This window comes from Drosophila ananassae, chromosome XR, assembly GCF_017639315.1.
Source record: "Drosophila ananassae strain 14024-0371.13 chromosome XR, ASM1763931v2, whole genome shotgun sequence".
In the NCBI taxonomy this organism is placed as follows: domain Eukaryota; kingdom Metazoa; phylum Arthropoda; class Insecta; order Diptera; family Drosophilidae; genus Drosophila; species Drosophila ananassae.
Window position 1 is genome coordinate 13,065,207 of NC_057932.1, and position 21,125 is coordinate 13,086,331.

Genomic DNA, 21,125 nt, shown 5'->3' on the forward strand with positions numbered 1-21,125 from the left:
TATTTATTCAGATCAATGTTATTTTATATTACCAATATTTCTTAGCACATAAAATAACAATAAACGTTTATTATATAAATATGTTAAAATGTTTACGTTAAATAACGTTTATCAGATACTTACTAAAAATTTTCAGATTATTTATAAATAAAATCTTTGAAAAAATTATTTAAAAAAGCTTCAAATTAGATTAATCGAAACTTTCACACTTTCACATACATATAACTCCGATAGTACTTTCTCTAGAACACGCGATAGTGTCATCCTTTGTTTACTTTTTGAAATGGAAGAAGATCTGACACGCGACGATATTCTGGAGCTCCTCAAAAAAGTAGGAAACCTAGGTCTAATCTTAACCAACCTGATCAGAATAACTGGCCAAGTCTTTATGTAGAGAGAGGTCTATTTGCCGAATGAGGAGAATGTAACTCTGGAAGAGCTGGAGGAGATATACTGGCGATTTGCGGTGCCCCAACCACAAAGGGATCCCCGCGATCGTCGTCATCACAGGGGAAAAGTCCGAAGTGTGAATCGAAATGAATTCCCCGGTCTCGGTCAGATGGAGCAACTGACGCAGCGCATTCAGTCGGTGGCCATGCTGGGCCATAAACGATCGCTGGTGGAAAACACGAGCGATAATGATAACCAGGCCAAGCAAATCAAGATCGACTTACCAGTGACCCCGGCAGAATTGCGCTGATAGCTTGGTGTGCTGGGAGAGTGTTAGGATTGTTGTTCTAGCCTATCAGTTGGTCTGCAATCTCCGGTCATGATGCACCTGCAGCTGTTCCTCCTTCTTTTCTTATCGCTGGCTTTCGGCGAGAAACTGCCCCTGGAGCCGGAATTTGATGGCGTTCAGGTGAGTTTTCAATACATTTTCTCGGGAAATCTGTACAAGATCAGTACTTCTTTTCACAGGGCATCCTCCGGCGCGGCGCCAATCGCGGAGACAAACTTCAGGTGTTCCAGAGCATCTGGGGTGCCATCCGGTCCGACTTCACCGAGGACACGGACAAAGTTAAAGGACTGTACGTCCAGCTGGGCAACTACATCCGCGACGAGATGCAGTGCAGCAGTGGATCCACTGGGCGAACGGCCTGCGAATTGCAGCATGAGGTGCGGCGCCATCTGAGGACTCTGATGTCGCAGCGGCTGGCGAACATGCTGAACGCCGACGAGAGTATTCAGTCGTACGGAATATACATTGCAGCCAGTATTGAGCCACCTTTTGTGCGCGATATCCTAACCGCAACCGTCGAGGACATCTACTTCCACCGGCCCCTACATCAGTTGGTGCGCCAGTTCGAACAGATCCATGCGGACCGCGATGAAGTCAGCTTCAAGATGATGATCGAGGCGGAGTTGGCGCTGTTCTGGAGGTACCAAGCCCTCCACGACAGCAACGCAGAGTTCCTGTTCAGTATGGCCCACATGGCCAGCAAGATACGCACCCACCACATGTACGCCAGTGTGACGCCGGACCTTCAGCGGCGGGTGGAAGCGATGGCAAGATCGTTGCCACCGGTTCTTGGCCTGCTCTTCAATCCGCAGGGCTTCTGTCTGCTGAGCCGCTCCGATCGCGAATACATATACACCGCCATAACCGACGAGTGGAACTACGGGCTGAACGGCAGGCAGGTCTTCACTTGGCACGAGAAGAACTACACGGACTCCGCCGGTTTGATTCGCGCCTTTGTCCATGATCAGAGCACTGGGAGGCCAGCCTTCACTCTTCGCGGGGAGCTATTCAAGTGGTACTACTTCGTGGATCCCACCGAGGACAACCGTGTGGCTGCCCTTCGGTCCGGCAGTCCCAGTTCGGCCACCAGTTCCTGGAGCATCAGCTACGTGGGCGATGCTCTGATCTTTCGCCAACGGGACCTCACCATGTGCGCCACCGACAAAAGGGACGGCGATCGGCGTTTGATTAGGATGTTGGCGGGCCAGATGCACACACCACCGTCGGAGCAATGCCAGTGGCTGCCGATTGATTGTGCCACATCAATGTGAAAGGGACAGAGATAGGAGTGGCTGTTAAAACGATTTGCATTAAAAACATAATACTTTATCAAATGGTTACAAAATATATATTTATTTCGCATTTTAAACCCTAAATATTTATATACAAATTCGCATAGCCTCCGTGCTTACAATACTAGGTGGCTTGGGAAGCATCGTTATCGAATCTACAGATTTTTTTGAACCATCTTGGCTCCATGTATCTTGGATATTATTCGATTAAAGATATTAAAACTAAGTGAAATACTTTCCGAATATCAAATAGTTTAATTTATTTCTACTAGTGGTTTTTAAAATCTTTTTTCTTCGTTTACATGAACATTTACAATGAAATGAACTTGAACAGAGTACAGGAATATGCGTTTGGTGAGGCAGTTGTTTTTTGGTGAGAGACGTTGTTAAGGAATCCTTAAAAGTCAGATGAGTTTTCGAGATAAGTACCGACGGCTATAGTTTTTCATTTAGAAACTTTCGAGAATCGATTTACAAACAATAATTAAGTATACATTTTTACAATACGAACGGAACGGAAACGGAAAAATGAACGAAAATTATATTAGTTTTAGTCTTTAGTCTTCGAGTGAAACCATTCGGTCTGCAGAGTGGTGGGTGAATAGTAAGGACTTGTGCCGCCTTCGATTTATAAATATGAGAGTGACCAACAGACCTGCTGCCGTTTCAAGAGATGGTGTGGATGAAAATGAGTCAAGAGCTTCCAGTTGGTCAGGTGGGCAGTGAGTTCTGCCAGTCCTTGTTACCCTACGAGTCTATGACGTTTGCGTATTTGGCATTTCTGCCCCCAGGCGAAAGTTGGACCAGTTCCACGCACCTCTTGGGGGCGACAATGCGTGATGTTGGCCAATGGCGTCTTGGCTTAGTCCGAGTCCTCTTCGTCTTGGTCCATGTACTCGTTGTTGTCCTCCTCCTCGTCCGAGCTGCTGTCATCGTTGCCCTGGGCCATGAAGTGTCGGCTGTGGGTGGGCATCTGAGCGCTCGCCCGGTCGCGTTCGCGATTCTCGGACGAGTGCCTCTCCGCCGGAGGCCTGTAGTACATACTGCACTGGACGTACTCCTCCGCCTCCTCTTCGGCCACCTGTTCCATGGACTCCTCGATGGCCCTGGAGTAGTCGTCTATCTCCTCGTCAAACAGATGCGGGGCTCCGTTGGCGAAAGAGGCGAAGCGCATGGGGTTGCGCAGGTTTGCAATGACGCTCCACTGCTTGCACTCCGGACTGTTGACGAACTGACGCAGCTCAGAGAGCGATTTGGCCGTCTCGTTGGCGGTTTGCAGGTAGTACTCCTCCTGGGTGAGAAACCTCATCTTGGGCGGGAAGCGAAGTCGGTACACCTTCTTGCAGTAGGCGACTAGCGACGGTGGGAAGTAATGTGCCACAAAGGTCACGACCATAACGAAAATAGTCACTCTAGTGTGCCAGCTGCTGAAGTACATCAGAGCTCCGCCAAGAGCCTGAAGCACCCACATGACGATGTTCTGGGATCGGGGGTTCTTCGGCGGTCCAAAACGATAGCAAATCTGTGGAAAGTAATTAAAATATGGATCCTTATTCCGCAACTACCCGAAACGCTGCAAGTACTCACCAGAAACGAGATCAATCCCGTGATGACCAAGTACCAAACCACGTAGTCCCTGTAGGTGAGCAGTATCACCCTCATGTTGTCCACCAGCTGCTTGATTACATAAAAGCCGATGGTCCAGCCGCCAATCAAAACGCCGTACATCATCGGGCGCCGTGGAAAGAGCTTCGAGGCCAGGAATATGATGATCAGAATGGAGGCAAAGATGCCCATTGAACCGCCAGCCAGGTAATAGAACACCGCATTCTTGGCCAAACGACGGCTGCTCCAGAAGATCAAAATACCCGCGCTCAACTGCAGCAAGCGCATCAAGTCCACTTGACGGTAATATAGGGTGACGTTATACGGCTGCCTGGAGGCCACTCCGATGCACTGCTGCTCGAAAGGCGACAGTGGAATCTTCTTTCGCTTCTGAGAGAACAGGGTCAGGCTAAACAGGGACTTCTGCTCGTTGTAGTGCTCGAGGACTTCCTCCGGAGACTTTCCGCCATATTCTGTGTACTCCTCGTTGGCAATGTTCAGGACAAACTCGACCGTTTCGAACAGGCCCAGTACCGAGTTCTTTTCGCCAGGATAGCAGTAGGTCCGCAGGGTCTTGGACCCATATACATTTTCCGCAATATCAATTGATGTTCCCGGCGCTAGGTAAACTGTATCCGTCGTTTGCGAAACCATGATCGCACTTCCATAGCAATATGCCAGTCCCACGGCGAAAAACAATAGTTCTGGGCGCATCATGGACACTCAGTCTACCAAACCAGTCAGCTGAAGAACAGTTTTCTCAAGTTGCCGATTCACTCACCTTGGCAGCGGTTTGTTTGGAACATAAAAAAAAGACGCCGGCTTGCAGGACAGTTTGGTTAGTGATCACAACGCTACCGATAGTTTTTGTTATCGATTACACTTGGAAGGTATATTTCTTCGCAAATTGCATTTTGTTTAACGGTAAATGTTTAAAAACGACGATACATATTTTCTTATTTTTTACTATTATAAAACATATAAAATGTATTTCGTTTTAATGCAGTCTAAAAACCACACTAGAAACTTATGAGTTTCATCGATAGTAAATCAAACTTGATTCTTTTAAAAATTAAAAATACATTAAACTTTTTTTAAATTAATTTTTATAGGTATATGAAGTAGCTACTTAAAAAAAACATCGAATTCTGCAAACATTGATGTTTCTAAACCTTATCCCTCATTTTACAACAACATTGCTATCTTTTAAGAGATGAAACAAAATCATAGCTAAGTAGGCTGCGACAGCTTCTCAGGACTATAAATTGAGGCTCCGGAGACATTGGATTTCAGTTTCGTTCTGGCCTCAGTCGTGTGTAAGTCTAATTAAAAATATTTAATCTGGTGTTCAGGTAAATAAAAAAAAATATTCAAAAAAAATAATAATATTAATTGAAATTTATATATTTACTTTTTGGAAACTGAAAGTTCTTATTTTAAATTTGATAGAGTAAGTTTAAAAATTGTAGTATTTTTCTAAAAAAATCTTTGTTGTAATCTTATAATCTGGTATATTTTGCAGCGAATTTTTGTGATGGTTTTATATTTATTTAAGTAAGTTTTTATATTTTGCTCAACACATGTCTTTTAATTATGAATTTTTTTATAGATATCTTCTATAATACTTATATAAAGAGAAAATTCATCGATCTAGTTTTCTTTTTCCTGCGGTGTCATCACCTAAGAAACTTCCAATATCTTAATTTTTTCTTCTACCGTAAATATTTGTTTTATTTATTAATCATTTAATACCCTTGTTTATTACAGCTTATGAGATCTGATACTTTTGAGTTCTGATACAATTTTGAGTTCTATTATAGAACAAGTTCCTTTTTAATTCCGTTGCTGTTTTCAAGAATCGGAGATAGCCTTGCTGTTTCTTATTTTTATTTTATTTTTGTAAGTATTTAAATTTGGGTTCTCTTAAAACTAAAGCATCCCTCCTTTCCTTTAGCTTACATACAATGGGTTCTTTGTAGTCCTCCAAATTCAAAGACCTTCGGTTTCGTTCTCGTTCTCTTATTTTTTCTTATGTTGTAAGTATTCGATTTTCGTATCTAAAAATATTAAATCTCTTTTCCCTTAAATCAAAGATAATGGTTAAGGTTTTCCTCAAGCTCAAATGTTCCTGCGCTTCTCTTCCTGCTGTTCTTAGTCCACTTCTCCACTTTTCGGGTGTCAGCTTGCGGTGCTATGGCTTCTTCATGTTTCCCCATGTTACAGCTCTCGCCTTTCTTCTATTTGTAAGTACATAAATTATTTTATAACTAAAATATACAAATTTATAACATACTTTCTACTTCCAGTTTGGAATTTCATAAATGGCTCCTTGACGGGTTCTTGGGCTCTGTTATAATTGTGTATTAACTGCCTTTTTTTATAATTAATAATTTATAAATATTCAAAGATTTCGATATGGACATTTTAATTTGAAAAAATACAATAAACCTCTTTTTTTAAATTAAGGAAATAAAGAGAACGTCTTTAAAAAAGTAAATACAATAAAAGGGGTTCAATTCTAACTTTAAAAAAAATCAAAAAATATTAAAATAAATAAATACAATCTAATCAATCAGTAAATACAATCAATCTTGAAATCTGAAACAAAATCCCTTTAATTTTGAAAAATTTTTAAGTGTTATAGGATTTTTATATATTAAAATTGTAAATTCTCAAATAAATGAAATAATTTTACATAAATAAAAAGCAACCAAATGTATTTATTTTTGTGCTTAGAACGTACTTAGTTTAGTAGTAACAAGAAACAGACGTGCAAATATTTAACTAGTCTATTTAAAAACGTGTCGACGTGTTTTTGATAAAATAATAATAATCGCATAATTTCAAAATGTAGCGGGAAGTGCGTGAAATATCGGATTTCCAGCTGACAGACGTCAGGTTATCGGCGACCGACCGTCGCTAGCACAACATCAGTTGGGCAGAAGCTAAAGCAAATACAATAGGCAATAGGCAATTGGCGATTGGCAATTAGCTTTAACGGCTGCCGCCTTTGCACCTGCAACTCACCTGAGCCGTGGCCTTCGGGCGATCGCACCTCTCCGAAAGCAGCAGCAGCAGCAGAGCGATAGCAGGAAAAAAACAAGAGCAACTGAAGCAGTAGCCGTTTTTTTCTTTGTGTGAGTTTTTTTTTGTGTGCTTAATGTGTTTTTTGGGTGATTTATTGGTTTTTGGTTATCTTGTTTTGCTTGCAGTCGAAATCTGGCCGAAATCAATGCTGTGGACAGTGCACCTCGACGGCGGCCCCCAGCGGGTCAATCATGCGGCAGTGGGCGTGGGCGATTTCATCTACAGTTTCGGTGGATACTGCACGGGGTACGACTATCGCTACAATGAGCCCATCGATGTCCACGTCCTGAATGCGCACACGATGCGGTGGTCGTTGGTGCCGCAGCAGTGCGACGAAGAGGGGCAACCTTTGAAGTATCCTCTGGTGCCCTTCCAGCGCTACGGACACACGGTGGTGGCCTACAAGGAAAAGATCTACATCTGGGGCGGACGCAACGATGAGAATCTGTGCAATGCCCTCTATTGCTTCGATCCCAAGACGGCCCAGTGGTCCAGACCCCCAGTCACAGGTTGCCTGCCAGGAGCACGCGACGGCCACTCGGCCTGTGTCATCGACAACTGCATGTTTATATTCGGCGGATTCGTTGATGAGATCAACGAGTTCAGCAGTGACGTGCACTCGCTCAACCTGGACACCATGGAGTGGCGTTATGTTCAAACCTTCGGAGTGCCTCCCAGTTACAGAGACTTCCATGCCGCTGTGGCCTACGAGCAGGAGCGTATGTACATCTTCGGCGGTCGCGGGGACAAGCACAGCCCCTACCACAGCCAGGAGGAGACCTACTGCCACGAAATCGTCTACCTCGACATGAAGACAAAGGTCTGGCATCGCCCGTTTACAGCGGGAAAGGTGCCCGTGGGCAGACGGAGTCACAGCATGTTCGTCTACAATAAGCTTATATACGTCTTTGGTGGATACAACGGCCTGCTGGATAAGCACTTCAACGATCTGTACACCTTTGATCCGCGCACCAAGCTGTGGAACCTGGTTCGAGGCAATGGAAAGGCGCCAACTGCGCGACGACGCCAGTGCGCCATTGTAATGGGCACAAAAATGTTTCTATTTGGTGGTACCAGTCCCAGGACAGGAGCAACCCCAGCAGCTAATGCCTCTACAACATCCACGCCCACCCAGGACGCTGCAGCTGCAGTGGCGGCGGCGGCGGCAGCGGCAGCCGCGGGTGGAGCAGCTGCATCCAGCGTAGTTTTGATTGATTACAGCGATCTGCATGTGCTCGACTTTGAGCCCACACTGAAAACATTGGCCACCATGGTGGTGCTGAAGTATCAGCTGGATATATCGGGGCTTCCGAGGAGCTTTCGTTCCGACCTGCAGATGCTCACGCAGCCGAACAGTATTAGCCGGCCAATCAACCAGGCTGGCTAGCATCGCGAGGCAGAGGAACTCACAACAATCCTGCGCCAACTGCCACACAAAACCAGAAAAGAACAAAAAACACAAGAGGAACTTTTAGACCACTAGTCCGGCTGCCTCTTAGAAAGCATGTTTAACGATTGGAGGAGCAAGCTCGAATTAAATTTAAAGCACACAGACGAAGGAGATGGATAGTCGAGAAGGGGGAGCGATGCCCCAGTAATTATTAAAAGTTTTAGAAACTTGCTTTGATACTTCTGTTGGCAGTTACACAAAACCGCATATTAACTGATACTTCGAATGATACCTACGGATAATGCTAGAAATATAGCTTGTAAAACATTTATAAATGTCCTTAAATAAAATCTCCATTAACTATATTCAAGACGAGAATACTACTTAATATTTTTATAAATTAATGTTTTAAGAATCCGCTTGGGCTCAAAATTTTAAGTTTATTTGTTTTTCCGAAGACTTGTGTTTATATTCCGGCCTGTTAAGTTTGTAAAAAATATTGTTGAAATTTTATTTTAAGCAAAATCCTTCTTTATGTAATAAAAATTCATAATTTTGTAAAAGACTCTTTGGAGAAAACCCCTCTATTACCTATTGATGTTTAAAATGTGTTTTTTTTCCAAAAATTTGAGTTAGCTTAAATATTAGAGTTCAGAATGGATTTTATAATTATTGTTTATTACGTCGAAGCCTAGAGCTCAAGTATAGCTACGATCAGTAATTGTCCGAATGGGGCAATACTCCTCAGCATTAACATTTGCAAAACGCACTGTTCTAGCCAGGAAGCCGTTTACAAGCTATTGAAAACAACAAACTCGCACGCAATCCGAGTAAAAGTAAGGTCAGCTGGTCCGTAATTAGTCTACGAATGGGATGATGTTTTGGACTGGGAAACCTCCAGTAGAACCTCGAGAGGCGCGAGTTGGTGAGTGTGACTATCTAGTATACGTAATACATATTCCAAAACTGATTATCCCACGGCGCTCGTGTAACCGCGAACTGTAAGGTAGCCGTTGATGATGTCTGAGGGCATGTGCTGCATGGATGCATACTCGTCGGCGTTGGCAAATCTCAGCTTGGTATGTGGATCAGCGTATGGGGCAGGCAGGCCGCTGATGTCTGAGTATTTCTTGGCCGGCACGAGCGAGGGCGGTGCATTAAGCGTGAAGTCTGCAAGACCATTAAACATGTTCTACCTTGAATTTGATTATTCGATTTTGTATGCTTACACGTGGGCCTGTCGGCGGGCAACTTCAAGTTCCGTTCCAAGTTGCTGATCTGCCTAAGAGGGCGATACACACAGTTTTTGGCAAAGGCAAATGGCTTTTTAAATGAGCGTTTCGTTTTCCCTTGCGCTTCCATTTTTTGTTTACCTCTGGCAATAGGGATGGCAAAGCAACCTTGAAGATGCTACGAAAAATTAATTAATCGATTAGCAATTAATATCGATTAGGCATCAAATCCAATATTATTACCGCCTCGTATTCGAATTAATTATTTGTTATATTTGGAATATTTTTATTTCTATATATTTATAAATTTATTATTTATTATATTTATTATTTATATTTATTATTTATAATAAATATTATTTAATTTATTATCTATAAATTTGTTGAAGTTTTGAGATAATTTTACTATAATTTATCTTAGATATGCTTTTTTTTTTAATTTTAATGTAATTAAAACTTTAATCTTTGCAATTGGGATCAAAACTATGCACAATTCTAGTTATAGTTACCAATAGTTATCTTACTATTGTGAAGTCATTAATGGATTTAAAATACCAATCCAATATTTTACCAGAATCCTGAAACCTTAAGCAAAAACTAAATGCTAAAACTAATAGATTCTCGTTTTCTTCTTTTATAATATCTGCATCACACAAAAACGTTTTTTCCGAATACAATTTTCTTGTCGCAACTTAAAAAATTAATTCGAATCCGTTAAGAAAAAGCTTTACGCGATAGTTGGCATTGAGCATCGATACATCGGCCATCAGCTGAGAGGCCTGGAACGGAGTTGCCACCCACTTGTGAATGTGTGTTTGTGTGTTGAACTTTGCATGGCGAGTGACCTGCAACCTGTCCGCCAATAACCGTTAATAGCTGCAATCAGTGCAGTCAACCGACTTTGAAATCAATTGGTCGCGTTGCGTGCATGCAGTGCTTAGAGCTAGAAGTTTGATGAATCGCGGATCGCATTTGAACAAAACAACGTGCAGAAATTTTGGCAACTCTGACACACACACACACGCACACATACACGCTCTGGCCAGTTAACATTCTTATTTTACGCTTTTTGGCCATACTTTTGTATCTAGATTAGTTTGCTGGAAGCACAAAAGCAGCGCAGCGAGCCCATCGAAAGGCGTCGCGGAATAAGAGAAGTTGGTAAAAAACAAAACTACAATGCAATCGCAACAAAAATGATGTAAATGAAAACTCTCAAGTAGCCCGACCTGGGATGTGTGTGTGTGTCGGTGTGTGGAAATTAACGTAGTGTAAAGCGAAGAAGAAGAGTGGCGAAGGAAAAGTGACAATTGCAATCCAAGGCGAACAACAAAAAAAAAAAAAGCGACGAAGCGAAGGTCCAACCACCTTACCTCCTCCTCCTTCCACCCACCCTCCGTCCGGCCGAAGGATCATCAAGAGTGCTGTAAGACATATGTAGGAACGGCCACCTATGGCCACCAACCCCTTGACGAAACGGAAATTCCTGTAAACAAAAACAACACAAAATCAAAAGATACACCAATTGTTGTTGGGGAGCGGAAGCGGATGAAGTTGAATCATCGTGCGGAACTTGTTTTCCAGTATTGTTGTTGTTGTTGTTGTTGCTGCTGTTGTTGTTATTGTTATTGTTGTTTTGTTGCTGCTAATAAAGCATAACACAAAAATACATAATACACAAAAGCCAGCCACAAAGTCCAATCACAGTCGCACCAAATTCGGATTCCATCGCTGGGCAATGTAAACAAAGAATTTGCGCCATGCGGGAGCTTCCGTTCAGATAATACAGTGGGCGCCAGCTAAAGGGGACCACCAGCGACACCAGCTACAGGGATCTAGTGCATTTATCTAAACAAGGTTGTCTAGGAGAGAACGAAAAAATCTAAAATAAACTAGAACCTCCCTTAAATACAGTCCAAATATTTGATTTATTTCAGTTTCAAGTCTCTCTTCTCTTTTGAAAACCACTTTGTTTCGAAAAATAATCCCTTTTGAAATGCAGTCGACCCTATGTAAGGAGCTTTAGAATATCCATAAGTGCTGAAGTAGTACATTTTCCTTTATTTTCCCCCCAGTGGACTGGGGGGCTGGGAATTTTAAACAAACAAACCGTCCCTTCCGCTCATATTTCATAAACTGCCACAGTAATCACTTCCCAACCGCAAATAATCATGAACGTTCGACATTTCATTCCTTACCATCCCGAATATTACGAGTCAAGAAAGGGTATTCCCAGAAATATTTTTACTCAAGGTGTGGTCACACTATTTTAACGGCCTAGTGTGGCCTTAGACCCTATCGGAGAAATCGGGAATTTAAATTATGATTGAAAAGTCAAAGAAACTTAAAGCAAAAATAGAAAGAAGCCCGTTTAGCGAGTACCCACTTCGAGTTGCATTGACTTTGCCCCGGACTCGAGATAACTGGAGGAAGTTAATTAAAATTGGATTGGGAGCAACCCCAACGGGCTTCACTGTGACCGCGCTTGCGGCTGTTATCTTATCTGCTATCCAAGTTTTCTGCCACATTCCCGGGCATTAACCACTCAAGACTCGAGCTTATTGGTGTCTTTTCCCTTTTTCAGTTGAGGAGCAACCAGCGCCGCCATGGAGGAGAAGCGCATCGCCGACTACTTTGTGGTCGCCGGCATGCCGGAGCAACCGCAGCTGCTGCAGGAGAACAGCTTCAACGACTCGGGACGTCTGCGGGCGGCCAACACCATCGAGCCCATCACGGACATCGGGGTGTTCTTCCCGCTCCTCGGCGAGGAGATTCCCGAGGGCTATGAGCTCCTCGCACACACGCCCACCGGCCTGCCGGCCAACCTCAATCACGGATCCGTGAGGACCACGGAGTGCTATATTTATTTCCGCCGTGGCAAGGACCGGCCGCCGCTGGTGGATATAGGTGGGTGTCAGTGTGAAGGGGCCTCTTGCGGCTTATAGTATTAAGTCTTATAAGTATTAGGTTTTAAATTAGTACCATCGTGTTCCAATTTCAAAAAAACTGTATCCAACTTCCTCTCTGATTTGTTGGGAAAGTTTGTTTAATGTCTAAGATCCCATCCATCAAATGAAAGCTCCACGGGCTTGGGAGATAACGATTGAAATCTCGACACGTAACTTGATAAATTTGAGAAGCTATAATTAATATGAATCGCTTAGATCCCATCAACGTCGTTGATAGATCCGAAGGACTGTCTCTAGCAAGGTCAATAGATATTTTTAACTCAGAAACTCTCCCTTCTAGGCGTTCTCTACGACGGCCATGAGCGGATCATGTCCGACGCGGAGATTGTGGCCGAAACCCCTGGCGGCCGGGTGGCCAACGTGAACAACTCGTCGGCCAAGACCTTCCTCACGTACCGAAGGGCCCGGGCGGACATGCCCTGCAACGAGCTGGTGGTCACCGAGCTGTGCGTCATCGTCCAGAGCAAGGGGGAGCGGGAGCCGCACGCCTTCTGCCTGATCTACAAGACACTGAACAAGGGCTACGTGGGCAGCGACGTCTACTTGTGCTACAAGAAGTCCATGTACCGGCCGAAGCACATCAGCTACAAGCCGGAGATCCTACTGCGCTACCCCACCGTCGACCACAACGATTTCCCGCTTAACCTCTGCCCCAGCGTGCCGCTCTTCTGCCTGCCGATGGGCGCCTCTCTAGAGGCGTGGCCCCACGTCCACGGCACGGAGAAACGCAAGCCGATCAGTCCGGTCTTCAGTACGTTTGTGCTCACGGTCAACGATGGCACCTACAAGGTCTACGGCTCGGCGCTGACGTTCTACGAGGATTACGAGTGAGTCCTGGAATCTGGATACTTTTGAGAATAAATCTTTATTAAGGCTATCCCGTCTTTCCAGTGAATCGCAGTTGTCAGCCGAGCAAAAGGAGCTGCTGGGCTGGGACGAGGAGTTCGCCCAGCAGCACTCCCTGCACATGATCAAGGCCATCTGCCTGCTGTCCCACCACCCCTTCGGCGACACCTTCGACAAGTGGCTCAAATACCTCCACGTGGGTTGCTTCTTGCCCTCGAATACCCCGAGAATATCCTAAAAATTAACCTTAATCCTTGCAGCGCATGGTCTTGTGTGGGAATATCCCCATTCCCGTGGAGCGCTACATTACGCAGCTACTGGACGAAGTGCCGTTTCCGGCTCCGAGCATTCACCTGCAGCTGTCCAGCGAGTCGAACGACCGCATCCTGCTCACCCAGCCGGAGGACTCGCCGCTGCCGAGGAGTGGTGCCGGCTTTCACATTCTGCTCCAGAACCTGGGCACCGACAACTGCCTGCACGTCCTCCTGCTGGCCCTCACCGAACAGAAGATACTCATCCACTCACTGAGGTGGGTTGTCCCTCACTGCCGGCCCTCTTAATAATTTAATGTGCTTTTAATTGCCTCCTTGCAGACCCGCCACCTTGACGGCCGTGGCCGAGGCCATTGTCTCCCTGCTGTTTCCGTTCAAGTGGCAGTGTCCTTACATACCACTTTGTCCCCTGGGCTTGGCGGAGGTCCTTCATGCTCCGCTGCCCTACTTGATTGGCGTGGACTCGCGTTTCTTCGACCTCTACGAACCGCCCACAGACGTCACCTGCATCGACCTGGACACGAATAATATAAGCGTGAGTTCTGAGGTGTCTTTCTTAAGGATTTATTTGCAAAGGGGTTTCTTTGTTTTCAGTTGTGCGAATCGCAGCGCCACTTATCGCCCAAGCTGCTGCCCAAGAGAGCCGCCCGCCTGCTAAAGCAAACGCTTACGGAGCTGGAGAACGCCAAGCCCATTAGCTATGACTCCACCAATAGCCTGGATCGGGACATACGGAAGCGAAAGCGAGAACTGGTCCTGGAGCAGCGCATCCAGGAGGCCTTTCTGCTCTTCATGGCGAGCATATTGCGCGGCTACCGGGACTTCCTGGTGCCCATTTCCAAGGCGCCCTCAGTGGGCGCCACTGATCCAAGCGCCCTGTTCCAGCTGAAGGCCTTTTTGCGTTCCCGCGATAAGGTGAGCTCGGCTCTCTCCTCCAACCCTAAATAGCATAACTAGTGAGGCCTTTTTCCCTTCTAGTCACACATCAAGTTCTTTGAGCTGCTGATGAAGACCCAGATGTTCATTCGCTTCATTGAGGAGCGCTCCTTCGTCTCCGACGGCGACCACGGACTGAGCTTCTTCGACGAGTGCGCCGAGAAGGTGGGCAACTACGACGAGACGCCCGCCCAGCTGCACTTGGTGGACTGGGACACGGGCCAGAACAGCGAGCGAACGAAGTACATCTTTCCGCCGGACAGCGTCACACCGGCGGGCTCCCAGTCGGCCGGCGGAGGCTTCAGCTACGAGAACTTTACTCTGCAGCCGGAGCTGTTGCAGAGCACGAATAAGAAGACGGCGCTCTCGAAGTTCCTGCAGATGCAGCTGAACGCCTCGCTGTCGCCGGGGTCGCCGATAGCCAGGCGCACCAAGCACGAGATCAAGCTCTCCCAGAAGATGGCCTCGCGGTGTCAACAGCACCCGGAGGCCTGGTCCAAGTACCTGCTGGCCACCTGCTACTCGCTGTACTTCCTCATTCTGCCCTCGATGGTGTTGGATACGCGGCATTCGGGCAAGGAGCCAGACATCCTGCGCGCCGCCTACGACGTGCTGGTGCGAGCCAGTCGCCTCAAGATCACCTGCGACGAGTTCTGCTACCGTATCATGATGCAGCTCTGCGGCATCCACAATCTGCCGGTGCTGGCCGTGCGCCTCCACTATCTGATGAAGCGTTCCGGGGTGCAGGCCAATGCCCTGACTTACGGCTTCTACAACCGCTGTGTGCTGGAGTCGCAGTGGCCGAGTGACAGCACCACGCTGAGCCAGATCCGCTGGAACCGCATCAAGAACGTGGTGATGGGCGCGGCCCAGTTCCGGCGAGCCGGCAAGCGTCGGGCGGCTGCCAAGGTGAACAAATCGCTGAGCGCCTCCCAGGACCAGAATCTTAGCACTCTGGAGACAGTGGACGGGCAGTCGCGGAGCAGCTTGGCCTCCTCGTCCGGCGAGGGGGGCGGTGGGGGTCATGGCCTCCTGGATTTCGCGGCGTTCGATCGATTGCGCAACAAGCTGGGCAGCATTGTCCGCCAGACGGTGACGGGAGGCAACAATGACTCGCTGCCCACGGAGGATGTGGTGAACAGCGCCGGACTACTGATCGCCGGCGAGCCGAGCGCCCCAAACACTCCCACCTACGGTGGGGACACGGATATCCTCACCAAGGCTCTGCAGCAGCAGCAGCCGCGCAAGCAGATCATGAGCATAGGCGGCGGGGAGGACGATGATGAGGATGAGGACGAGTACACTCCCGCCTCGCCGAGCACTCCGCAGAAGCAGCTGGGCTCCGACGGACGCCAGTATGCAGGCGCCGGCGACTACGAGGCGGATGAGGAGGACGAGGACGACGGGGAGGAGGACGAGGTGGATGAACATGTGGCCGCTCAGCGGGCACGCCAGCGTGTGCAGAGTCCAACCAAGTGAGTACTAGTCCCTTTATGTGTATGACTTATTTGTGATTCATATCCCTTTCCCTAGAATCTCGCCGCGCACGCCCGTCACCCAAAACGATCCCCTGGGCGCCCTCAACGAGGAGGAGTCTGGCTCGAGTGGCACGCCCACGCAGCAGACCCAGCCGGCGGTGGAGACGTCGTCGCACGCCCAAATGGACAGCAGCATCTACAGCGACAAGCCGATCCTGTTCCGGGGCCAGCGGAGCGCCACCTTCGACGAGTCGACGCAGATCGGGAAGAGTATGCACCGGTCGGAGACGATGCCGGTGGCTAGCAGCGGAGTGACTCACAGCCTGGCCAATATCGGCTCCTCGCTGAAGTTCACGTTCGGGTAACTTCGGCCTTCCAAACCCCATCCTCCTCTTGCTCTTCTTCTGCTCCACTTCTTCCCCTCCTTTCGATTCATCTCACACTCGATCCATAAGCATTCCACCTCCATGCACAGCAGCAAGCAGATTCTTCATCCTTTTTTGATTCTTTGGTTCTATTTCGAGTTCCTGGCCTACATCCGGGACTGTTCTTGTTGATGCACGTCCGTAGGCATTCGGAGCAATGCGATCAACAAGGATAGCCCCGATGGCGTCCACCTCCGATCTCCTTCCCATATCGTTTTTGCCACATTTGTTTTATGATTTATTACATGTTTATATATAAATGTATAATTATATCTTAGACGTTATTCACCCGCACGATTGTCCCTTAAGAAAGACTTGAAATTGCCCGCCAATATTATAGAAAATATATCGAGCATAAGGTAAGTGGAGGCCTTCTCTAGAGATCTTTTAACCCTAGAAACAAGAACACAAACACAATATTTGCATAAGCTGGTGCGTGCATGCTGCTCTTCGCAGGATTCAATAGAATCCACACTAGTTCGGGGTTTTGGTTTTGAAATTTTTTTAAAGTTTTTGGTTTTAATATTCCATTCTTACTATTGTAACTATTCCCATTCATAATTTATTTTTGACATTTATTTTTTCTTGCATAACGTTTTTGAAAAATATTTTCGAAAAGTTTTTTTAAAATTCTGAACAAGTTCCACATGCGATCCACATGAAATGTGAAGAGCGGCAGCAAACACACACAAAGACAAGACAATACTGTATCCTAACTTTTGATTTCATTGTGTTCCACATAAGTTCCACAACTCGAAATGCTGTCTTACTGAGCAGAGTTTCGCCTTTGGTTTTGGTTATGGTTATGGTTATGGTTTAAAGTCCCCTAAAACTCCGTTGGTGGCGGGCAATTCAAGGTTTGACAAAAGCCACTCATAAGTACTGAACACTAACACGAAAATATATGGACATTAGTGTCACAGAACAGAGAAAGAAGCGAACTAATGACAGCCATCCACAAAGCACCGCATCACCATTTTAAAGAGCACCAACGGCAGAAGAACCTGAAACTCATGTCCTTGATTCAAGTTCCCAACTGCTGTTGGTTCCACTTCATAGTTATTTTTTTTTTTTTTTTTTACCATTTAAATGTTCCCCATTTATGTATGTAATACCACTTAGAATCTATATTGTCGATCGTAACTAATCCCTGATGTTTGTACGACAACCAAAAACAGTCCCAGCCTGACGGGCAAGAAATCAAACGAGCTGATCCAAGGCAGCCTGAGCAGCATCAAGTACGCAGCCAACTCGCTGACCAAGAAGTTCGACGAGATCAAGGGCGTCATCTCGGCCAATTCGACGCCGACCAAGACCAACAACGGCCACCACCCGAATCAGCACACCCACCACCACTCCCTCCACCATCACCAGCAGGCCGAGCAGGAGGAGCACGATGCGGCCGTCCACGAGGAGGGCAAGCTGAGACGCGTCTCCAGCGACCTGGATCCGTGGGGCAGGCTCAGCGAGTCGCGCAAATCCAGCTACAACAATCTGGTGCCGCTGGGCGAGAACACCTCCAGCGGAGCCCTTTACTTGCACGCCTTTCCCGCGCTGCCCGACAACCTCTACAGTCCCATTGGAGAGGTAAGTGGATGATCTCCGTTGTCTCTATATTGTCCCGGTCGCCTTAACTTGAAATTTATTTTCAGAGCAACACTGATCGCGACTGCGACGTGCTCATCCAACTGACGACCTGTTCGCAGTGCCACAACTGCTCCGTCTTGGTCTACGACGAGGAGATCATGAGCGGCTGGACGGCAGAGGACTCGAATTTGAACACCACCTGCCACGCGTGCAACAAGCTCACCGTGCCCTTCCTCAGCGTCCAGATCGAGCGTAAGGCCGAGCCAGAGGACGAACAGGGCGACAAGGGTGCCAAGGAGCAGCCGGCAAAAAGGTCTAGTGTGACGGTGCCGTATCTGAATCCGCTGGTGCTGCGCAAGGAGCTGGAGAACATACTCACCCAGGAGGGCGATGCGGCGCTGATCAAGCCGGAGTTCGTCGAGGAGCATCCGATCATCTACTGGAACCTGCTGTGGCTCATGGAGCGCATCGAGAGCAAGACGCACCTGCCGGAGCTCTGTCTGCCAGTGCCGGTGGGTTATTGGCGAACTCTAGGGAGTATCATCCTCTAATGATGTTTCACTTTTAGAGCGACAAGGAGCCCATGGATCCGCTCAGCAAGGTGAAGACGGTGCACATCCAGTGCCTGTGGGACAACCTGAGCCTGCACAGCGAGGCCAGTGGTCCGCCCATGTACATCCTGTACAGGGAGACCCAGCCGACGAGCCCGCTCATCAAGGCCCTGCTCACCGACCAGGCGCAGCTCAGCAAGAAGTGATTATTGCCTTGTTTCGATTATGATTCGAGTTGATAGCCTCTTTTTTTCAGTGTCATTCAGCAAATCATTTCGGCCATCAGGTGCAACGACCTGGGGACTCCCCTGAAGCGCCTGGCCAACGAGCGGCACAAACTGAAGAGCAACGGGGTGGAGAGATCGCACTCCTTCTACCGGGACATCCTCTTCCTGGCTCTGACCGCCATGGGCAGGGCCAACGTCGACCTGGCCACATTCCATCGGGAGTATGCGGCCGTCTTCGACAAGCTGACGGAGCGGGAGTGCAATATGTATTACCGCAACCAGGATCTGCCGCCCTCGGCCTCGACCATCTTCTGTCGGGCCTACTTCCGTCCCCTGTTGCTGCCCTGACGCACAGCGGGCGGCGGTCCAGGCGGAGACTCGGCCATAGATCGGGGCGAGGACTCGGCGAAGGCGGAATTGAACGGCGGAGCGGAAGCTTAAAAGACAAGACGACCAAAAAGAAAAATATTTTTTTTTAACAGCAAAACGCTTATCATAAAACACACTAGGTTCGGTCGATCAAAGGAATGATTAAACAGCTTAGGATCCAAGACATGTAGGAAACAATCTTAGGAAATTTGAAAATTGTGTTTTTTTTACGTAGATAAACGAAGAATTTGACGGATTTAATATTTCTATTGTTGTTATCGACCTATCCTGGCTTCATTGCATACACAAGCACTTGACACATGATTTTGTAAATGACCTAATCTTAAACTTAAGTACTTAACGATTTTGTTCGCCTTTAATGACTGGTTTCTGTGACAATACATTACGAAGTTCTGGCAGTGCGTTTCACGCCCACTCCGAGGTACTTAATCCTAAAATTGTAACTTACCCATTGGCTTTGTATCTATATGTTTGGTTTTATTCTACGATTATTTGTAGTTATCGTTTGTGAAACACACTGCAGTTGTACACTCTCCCTAATAATAACGAATAACGAAAAGTACCGTGTAAAAAAGTAAGTTTTGATTGAAACGTTTTTCAAACTCGACCCTCGTCATATTTGCCTTATTATATATAATATAACAATACATATTTGTGTACAGACATAGGTGTATAGCGTGTGAGTGCGATCTTGAATGCCGGTCGCATTGTGAGCCACTCCTCCCCACTACTTTCGATGGTTATTTCAAAAATAACTCCCCTGATTTTTGTTTATTGGTGTTTGGGTTTCGCCCTGAGATTCTCTTACAATGCTCTCCGGGTCCTTTAGTTAGCTTAGCGAACTTTTTCCGGGGGAGGGAAGCGATCAGAATCAGAATCAGGCGGTGATCGGTGATCGGAAGGCGAAAGGATTCAATACTGACGATGGCAGACAACAATTAAACAACGATTACAATAGCAATAATTTATAGAGGATAGCCATAAATAGGTGTAGCTTGGGAGTAACATATTGCAGATCTAAACTTACAGACACTCTCACGTCCACGTTTTTAAGACAACACCCAAGCGGAATAATACTTCAAGTAACACTTCAACACCCACATAGATCCAGGATAACAATACCGATACACTCTCACTTATATAATGCAGCCACAGTAATTTTTTTGTCGGGCATCTTAACTAAATGTATATTTAATAACTAATTTAATTACCTAATAAAGCATAAACAAATAAAAAAAATTGATACAAAAAAATAAACAAGTTTTAAAACTATTCAAGGGACTTTTACTTTTGGCTTCACGGATTTTTGGGAAGTCCTTAATTCGTGGATAAATTTCATAAATTTCCATACGGATCGGCAGATACATCTATTGTTTTTAAATTTTTTTTTTAATTTCAGGTCGTACCATTTCAAGGGTTAAAATTAATGTATTTTGTAGTATATTTTGTTCAAATTTTAGAGCAAATTAGGCAAACGCATCATTACATTTGAAATTAATAACTAATAATGTAATTAATAAAATTATTTCTAAAATTAAAACATGAAACATGATATAAGATTCTTAAATTTTCTCGAACCAATTAAAGAAGTACATACATTATTATTATTATTTAAAGCAGAGACTGTAATCATTATAAGTTTTAAAAAATATTTAAAAAACCATTATTTTATGAGTTTTTTTTTAATAAAAAAAGTTTATTATTTTTGGTAAAAAAAAAAAATAAAAACAAAAAAATTTTTTTTTTAACAAAAACTAAAAATCGGAATATAATGATTATGTATTGAACAAGAAAAAATATAAATTTTTTGGTGAAAATGCTTAGATTTTCTAAAAAAAAAACATGGTAAAATTCATACATTTTATAATTAATTATTAATAAAATGGTATATAAGGAGAAAATGGTATAACACTTGCTCTATTGTGAATATTATAAGTTAATGTTTTTTTTTAATTAAAAATTAACATATAATCATTATTTGCAGTCCCTGATTTATAAATATAAGTTAAGTATACTCTTCCCACTGCTAATCCCATTTATTTGTTCCAAAAGCTCAACTTCAATAAAAACTTCATAAGTTAACTCTAAATTGTATGGTT

At 45.6% G+C, this 21,125-nt stretch overlaps 6 protein-coding genes and 1 long non-coding RNA gene across 9 annotated transcripts; 5 read left to right on the forward strand and 2 right to left on the reverse strand.

Annotated features, from left to right (window-relative positions):
* Positions 1 to 243: 243 nt before the first annotated feature.
* On the forward strand, positions 244 to 700 carry LOC6504961. Its single transcript, XM_001965694.4, has 2 exons — positions 244 to 331; positions 395 to 700. Exons 1-2 carry the CDS (start codon positions 284 to 286, stop codon positions 698 to 700), a joined length of 354 nt encoding a protein of 117 aa, XP_001965730.1. The 5' UTR covers positions 244 to 283.
* On the forward strand, positions 531 to 2,108 carry LOC6504962. The gene is made up of 2 exons (XM_001965693.4): positions 531 to 859; positions 919 to 2,108. The coding sequence occupies exons 1-2, from the start codon at positions 770 to 772 to the stop codon at positions 2,008 to 2,010; spliced, it is 1,182 nt and encodes a 393-aa protein (XP_001965729.1). The 5' UTR covers positions 531 to 769; the 3' UTR covers positions 2,011 to 2,108.
* Positions 2,109 to 2,263: 155 nt separating this feature from the next.
* LOC6505307 (nuclear envelope integral membrane protein 1) lies at positions 2,264 to 4,514 on the reverse strand. Of its 2 annotated transcripts, XM_014904858.3 has the most exons (3): positions 4,418 to 4,514; positions 3,619 to 4,364; positions 2,264 to 3,553 (listed from the first exon to the last, which is right to left on the reverse strand). In XM_014904858.3, exons 2-3 carry the CDS (start codon positions 4,351 to 4,353, stop codon positions 2,894 to 2,896), a joined length of 1,395 nt encoding a protein of 464 aa, XP_014760344.1. In that variant the 5' UTR covers positions 4,354 to 4,364; positions 4,418 to 4,514; the 3' UTR covers positions 2,264 to 2,893. The 2 variants fall into 2 exon arrangements, with proteins under 2 accessions (XP_014760344.1, XP_001965728.2); XM_001965692.4 differs by having other exon boundaries at positions 3,619 to 4,506.
* A 405-nt stretch (positions 4,515 to 4,919) lies between these two features.
* On the forward strand, positions 4,920 to 6,117 carry LOC116655044. Its single transcript, XR_004310190.2, has 7 exons — positions 4,920 to 4,988; positions 5,159 to 5,190; positions 5,246 to 5,353; positions 5,404 to 5,535; positions 5,591 to 5,672; positions 5,730 to 5,879; positions 5,943 to 6,117. It is a non-coding gene; the product is annotated as an uncharacterized LOC116655044 (long non-coding RNA).
* Positions 6,118 to 6,525: 408 nt separating this feature from the next.
* Positions 6,526 to 8,496, forward strand: LOC6504963 (kelch domain-containing protein 3). Its single transcript, XM_001965691.4, has 2 exons — positions 6,526 to 6,773; positions 6,849 to 8,496. The coding sequence occupies exon 2, from the start codon at positions 6,869 to 6,871 to the stop codon at positions 8,108 to 8,110; it is 1,242 nt and encodes a 413-aa protein (XP_001965727.1). The 5' UTR covers positions 6,526 to 6,773; positions 6,849 to 6,868; the 3' UTR covers positions 8,111 to 8,496.
* Positions 8,497 to 8,770: 274 nt separating this feature from the next.
* Positions 8,771 to 9,522, reverse strand: LOC6505306 (INO80 complex subunit C). The gene is made up of 2 exons (XM_001965690.4): positions 9,343 to 9,522; positions 8,771 to 9,283 (listed from the first exon to the last, which is right to left on the reverse strand). The coding sequence occupies exons 1-2, from the start codon at positions 9,473 to 9,475 to the stop codon at positions 9,084 to 9,086; spliced, it is 333 nt and encodes a 110-aa protein (XP_001965726.1). The 5' UTR covers positions 9,476 to 9,522; the 3' UTR covers positions 8,771 to 9,083.
* A 589-nt stretch (positions 9,523 to 10,111) lies between these two features.
* On the forward strand, positions 10,112 to 20,271 carry LOC6504964 (DENN domain-containing protein Crag). Of its 2 annotated transcripts, XM_001965689.4 has the most exons (14): positions 10,113 to 10,771; positions 11,930 to 12,252; positions 12,595 to 13,141; positions 13,206 to 13,356; positions 13,421 to 13,689; positions 13,754 to 13,967; positions 14,027 to 14,347; positions 14,411 to 15,843; positions 15,902 to 16,207; positions 16,550 to 16,630; positions 17,450 to 17,858; positions 17,924 to 18,370; positions 18,427 to 18,611; positions 18,666 to 20,271. In XM_001965689.4, exons 2-14 carry the CDS (start codon positions 11,952 to 11,954, stop codon positions 18,982 to 18,984), a joined length of 4,983 nt encoding a protein of 1,660 aa, XP_001965725.1. In that variant the 5' UTR covers positions 10,113 to 10,771; positions 11,930 to 11,951; the 3' UTR covers positions 18,985 to 20,271. The 2 variants fall into 2 exon arrangements, with proteins under 2 accessions (XP_014760227.1, XP_001965725.1); XM_014904741.3 differs by lacking the exon at positions 16,550 to 16,630 and having other exon boundaries at positions 10,112 to 10,771.
* Positions 20,272 to 21,125: the final 854 nt, after the last annotated feature.